This window comes from Priapulus caudatus, unplaced genomic scaffold (assembly GCF_000485595.1).
Source record: "Priapulus caudatus unplaced genomic scaffold, Priapulus_caudatus-5.0.1 Scaffold591, whole genome shotgun sequence".
Taxonomy (NCBI): domain Eukaryota; kingdom Metazoa; phylum Priapulida; class Priapulimorpha; order Priapulimorphida; family Priapulidae; genus Priapulus; species Priapulus caudatus.
Genome location: NW_014577652.1, coordinates 178,825 through 184,652, shown reverse-complemented (window position 1 = coordinate 184,652; position 5,828 = coordinate 178,825). Strand labels below are relative to the sequence as shown.

The 5,828-nt window shown below is 44.3% G+C and overlaps 1 protein-coding gene and 1 long non-coding RNA gene across 2 annotated transcripts in view; both read left to right on the top strand.

The window, feature by feature from the left end:
• Positions 1-3,929, top strand: part of LOC106811922 — a 6,901-nt gene extending 2,972 nt beyond the window's left edge. The window contains exon 2 of the long non-coding RNA XR_001394228.1: positions 3,870-3,929. This is a non-coding gene — a long non-coding RNA (uncharacterized LOC106811922). The remainder of the gene's footprint in view (positions 1-3,869) is intronic.
• Positions 3,930-3,966: 37 nt separating this feature from the next.
• Positions 3,967-5,828, top strand: part of LOC106811921 — a 9,386-nt gene continuing 7,524 nt past the window's right edge. Inside the window, exon 1 of the mRNA XM_014815661.1 lies at positions 3,967-4,485. Within this exon, the coding sequence (XP_014671147.1) occupies positions 4,018-4,485 (468 nt within the window). The 5' untranslated portion in view covers positions 3,967-4,017. The remainder of the gene's footprint in view (positions 4,486-5,828) is intronic.

Below are 5,828 nucleotides of genomic sequence, written 5' to 3'. Positions count from 1 at the left end.
GTGTGTGTGTGTGTGTGTGTGTGTAGTGTGTGTGTGTGTGTGTGTGTGTGTGTGTGTGTGTGTGTGTGTGTGTGTGTGTGTGTGTGTGTGTGTGTGTGTGTGTGTGTGTGTGTGTGTGTGTGTGTGTGTGTGTGTGTGTGTGTGTGTGTGTGCATGTGTGTGTGAAACAGATTAACAAAGGTTTGGTCGCTTACACGGGTGGTCTACTTCTCTATAAATCTTACTTTTAGCTGCCTTTAGTTTCTTTTTGGCTATGGAAGGTTGCGTGACTATTGTACGCATTGCACACGTGAAATCGACAGGACTTCGTAGTTAGTCTACTTAGACCAGTGATTCTTCGTCGTCTTATAGCTTACCTTTAAGTGTCAAGTTTAAATTTTAATTGGGTTTGTTACACGTTAACTTTCCTTGCCGATATAGTCATAGTGAATATGTTACCGGGAATCACATTGGCAATTTTTGCCTTGTTATACCACTTGTTTTATCCTATTATAAAGCAATAGCAGCATTGCACGAAGTAAAGGTTGAAAGTGCCGTTATGGGGTTTGAACCAACATATGTTGGTAAAAAGCTGCATAATGTGTCTTGTTTTTTGTTTCGTTGTTTCTGACCGGTAGCACTTGTTGTACCATGAAAATAATATATATATATATATATATATATAATATTTGTCTCTATATACTTCTATGTGTCGTACAATAAGTCAAATCGTGTTTTCTCATGTAATTTGTAACTGCATGGGTTAAAGATATGTTGTCAGTGAGTATAATAATAGATTTAGTGTCGTTCATATTTGTTTTTTCTGCGTGATAACTAACCTCCTTTTTTCACAAATACATTCCTTATGTTAAGGTTAGGTGACATGAATCCACCCACGTTCATTGTCCGTAACTAACCTACTCCGTACGTTACAGTTCTGTCGTGAGTGACAGCAAAATGGCGTCTCTTACGGCGTTTATAAAAGAGACCCATAATTATAGTGGGATATTGGGAACAAGTGCAGCTTTTCGCTAGCCTACGGCGCTCGAATTAAAGTTTAAAAATAGAAGGTTCGTTGCGGAATATAGACGATTCCGGAAATCTGAGCGAATGAAGGCTATAGCGTATGTAAAATGAGGGCATTGTCACGACCTATTTCTGTTGCATGTCATAGAAATTGCATAATCTCCTCGTATTGCCCGGAGTTTTGCTATTCAATCCATAGTATGCATGTCCGTGTGTACAATAGTTACTGAACAACCGCCGGCTATGCGAAGCGTATACAGATGAGCATTTAATACTTAGCATATGAATACGTTTAAATACTCGGTATATACTCCATCCTCTATACAGGCCATGGATTACCGCCTCAGATAACTTCAAGAGTCTATCATAGAAATGTTCTATTGTGGATTCTTTGATAACTTTCATAGCGATGGAGATGTTAACAAAGATTAATAGTTAGAACATAATAATATGTGTTTTCTATCCGTGATACGTGTCTACGTTGGTTTTGAGTTCTTCATCTCGCAAACAACATAATAGACATTTGAAACTTCACGCAGGAATTTCAACGGTTTTATCTATTTCCATATTTTCTCTATTTCTTAATATTTTTTTCCCATGCAGGTGTTTTCGGTTTTTGATGTAAGGATCACGTGTGGGAGGCTAAATCTTAACTGACTTCGCGACCGTTTTTGGCGGTTAAACTAGACAATAAACGAGCCGTTGGGCGTGGGCTGGATTACTAACGTCATGGCTGCCAACTCACTCGCTTACTCGGCTATACCTCCTGCCGAGGTTCTCAACTGCCTCCGCCTGATTCAAAATTAAAACCCGAGGCGTGGATCACGAACAGGAACCGTGTTTTTTTCTTCTTCTTCTCCCATCTTTATTCTGCCCCCTGCGGTTATTATAAACTGCGTTCGCCGACGCGATGTGAGTCTTAGTTGGGATTTATTAGTATATTGTGTGGTGGTGTGTGGTGTTTTTTTCTCGTGGTTGTGTGATCGTTTAAACGGTAGAAATAACATCGGAAGGTCTTTGCAAACAACGCGAGTGTCCGTTGACCGTCAAAGTCAGTTGAAATCCGAAATCCGTAAATACTCGTGGGTTCCATCGGCGATATCTGCATTGTGTTGTTTTTTTGCTCAAACTGCGTATTGACGTTTTAAGAATGCGTCGTAATGGATGCGCTTGTGTTGATTTGTCGTTCGTTCGTTACCACGCTGCTTTATGTCCGAGTCAACACCGAAATAACCGCCATTTAACGAAAGACTAGAATTTGGGAGGGGACCCTAACGGCTACTTGACATCGTTAAGGCGTGCGCGGATTCCTGCGTACGTGCCTGCGAGCGACGCCCCGACACAGTTTAGCATGATTAACGCCCTCTATGTATGCCGAGGTCATGCCAAGGTCATGTCCAAACTTTTGTTTACAGTTCCATTTGGACAATGTCACGTGGTAACCTTGTCAAGTGAGCAGCGTCCGCGTGGGGTTGTCACGGAGCGCATAGAGCACGGATCGCTGAATTATCTCAAATAAACTGTCTCTCTCTCTACCTGCATTATTTACCGGTGTCTCTCTACCTGTGTCTCTCTACCTGTGTTCCTCTACTTGTGTCTCTCTACCTGTGTCTCTCTACCTGCATTATTTATCTGTCCCTCTACCTGCGTTATCTACCTGTGTCCCTCTACCTGCGTTATCTACCTGTGTCCCTCTACCTGCGTTATCTACCTGTGTCCCTCTACCTGCGTTATCTATTTGTGTCTCAGTACCTGCGTTATCTATCTGCGTGATACTGAATGATACTGAGAGCTCCTGCTTTGTGGACAAAATTCGATGCGAAGAAATTTCGATGAAAAGAAGTATCGATATGGTTGCCAACCGCGATATATATATCGTGATGCGTAATTTAATTTAAACGTGTTTACGACCGTGGTGCGTTGCCCCCATCACTCCTGCATTCACCCGGGTCTCGTTAAAACCCTCCACAGTTCATCCGTCACGGGTAAGAATTATGTAGTAGTGCATGCCTGTGTCTCGCTCATGTTGCCGCCCTATACTAATCCTACACCACGAAACCACGCCGGCGATACCTGGCAGCTATATATGTAACAGCCACCACCGCCTCTTTACGGTAGTAGCAGGAGTGTATAATATAGATATAGATAAGATAATATAATATAATATGATATAATATAGATATAGATAATATAATATATGTATATTATCATATTATACATATATAGGACTTTATATCTAGGATATTATACTCTATCACTAGGATCTCAGGGACTCTCTAGGACTCCTATACTCTATTATATCTAGGGGATCGTCTCTACGTTATATAGGATGTTATACATTACTGATAGGTGAATGTATTAAGCGCTGATTGATGTGTTTCATCACCTGACACCGGTAACCGACCTGACCACGAGTTAATATTCCGAGGACACAAGATACAAGGTCGGATCGTGGAGAGGAAGAATAACGCGTGCTAATATTCCGCTACGACGAGAGAACGTTACGGCAGTTGATCGGCGAATTTGAATGACAAGAGGCTTTTATATCATAAGCCCGACCGCGAGATCTCACTCTCCGTCTGTCTCGAACCGGTTAACCAGCGCGATATCAGAATGTAATGGGGTTATGGCGACTTTTAGAATAACGACTAGTAGTGCAGACGTCGGTTCACTGCCACTGCATTCTCTCGCCGTAGTCGTCCGGTAAAAACGAACTTTACATTGCGGCCGTTGGTAAACATTTCATAGAAATGTATTTTAAAACGTTACTGCGTACGGTTGGGGCTCGGAGAACGATCACAGAGAAAGGCGCGAAGCAGGGTATTTGCATGCATGTATAATTATCTCGCTCATTTGCATTGCAGATCCGTTAGACCGAAAAAGGATCTTCCGACGAAAAAACAATCGATAGAAAGAATCCAGCAGAAAGGAATGCGTGTGAAGCGGAGAATTTTTATCCTGTGTGACGTCATCTCTAATTAGCATCAGCGTCACGTCGACGTAATTAGAAAAATGACGAAGGACACGTTAGGATTTTCCGCCTCGGACAGGGAACCGGGTTCACTCAGTCCGGTTCCGCCGCAGCGGAAACACAAAGGAATCAGGATCGAGAAATCCTGCGTCAGCGCTGCGTCATGCCGCAGCGGACTCGGCGTGCAGGTTGCGTCAGGCAGCGGCGGCAGCGTCGACAATGACGTCTTCTACGACGCAGACGACTCTGACGTCGGCGGCAGCGGCGGACAAGCGGCAGAAACGTCGGCGTCGTCGTCAGATGATTCTCTGTCGGATGAGATCGTGTTGGTGTGCGGACATCCTGCCGACGCCGACGTCGCCGATATCGCTGCCGACGACATCGTGCTGCTGCGCGGACATCCGGTCGGCAACGGAGCGAAGCGTGTGTCTGCCGACACCGTCGTCGTCGACGAGCGACCGACGACGCGAGGGCTAACGTTTGATGAGATCAGTGCACAGACTGTAGAGGTAAGCGGAACTCATGTACGATAGCTCTCATATACTGTCCCGTACTTTGTCGTACTATTCCGTAGTTTCTTGTTTTGTTTTGTTCTGTTTTATTCCGTCGTAAAACAAGTTCCGTCCTTTATTGCTCTGTCTTTTCCTGTCATGTTATATTCTGTTCTGACTCGTTCCATCACCACCAATCCCCCCCCCCGCCCACACCACCTTGCGCCATCCCATCCTAATTTATACCACCACATCCCATCACACCCCATCACATCCCATCCAATTAATCCCATCCATCCCACCCCATCCCATCCTATCTCATCCTATACATTGCATTCCATCCCACTCCTTCTACCTGCTTCATCCGATCTTGTCTACCCCACCCTATCACATCCTATAACATCCTACCCTAACTTTTTTTTTATCGACATTTTTCACTTTTAATCACTCTCGATGGCGTATAACACTTCTTAATAATCAAACGATCCTTTATAATATCAGCGATGTTTGAACTTTCTCCCACACAATATGTCCGCCTGTGATTCGGACTTTATAATTTTAGAATTAACGTGACCTTGCCGTGGGACACAGGGGTGAATTGTGACGTCTTACCCACCACACCCGCCCGCAAATATTTTTTTCCCACTTGAGTTCCGGACCACAGCCAATCAGCGCACTCCATTCACTCGACTTCCTCGAAGCAACAATGTAAAATGAATACCGACTATACCTAACCCTAACCCTAACCCTAACCCTAACCCTAACGCGTACCAGAACCCTAACACTAACTATAATCCAACCATATATATAAGCACCATTTATTACAAAACACTATCTATGGTGGGTCCGGAACTCAAGTGGGAAAAAAATTTCGCCCCCGCCCCCTGCCACATCCGCCACCCCACCCCACCCCACCCCACCCTCACCCCATTCCGCCCCACCCTATACCCCACCTCACCCCATCCCACCCCACCAACACCCCCCCCCACACCCCACTCATGTTATGCATAATCTCAGTAGCTAGTATAACTCCTGACCCAGTACACTCGCTCCATGTCACTTAGTTCGGCGCAACGTCGCTGCGCCAACCACCGCCAACACAGAACAAACAGAAGAGGAGACAGTCTATGAATGTCAAGTACAACGTTCTAGATTCTTCAAAGAGCATAACATTCCAAGAGTAGATAAATAACAAGAGTTACACACCCGATTCCCGCATTTTTAACCGATTTTTCTCATCAAAATTTACCACCAATAAAGAAGGAAGTGTATACGTTCCTCAGCTTATTATGACCACTAATCACTCACCTTCATGGTACTGATAATCGTTTACATATATTTGCTAGCGTGTTGCTGTAAAT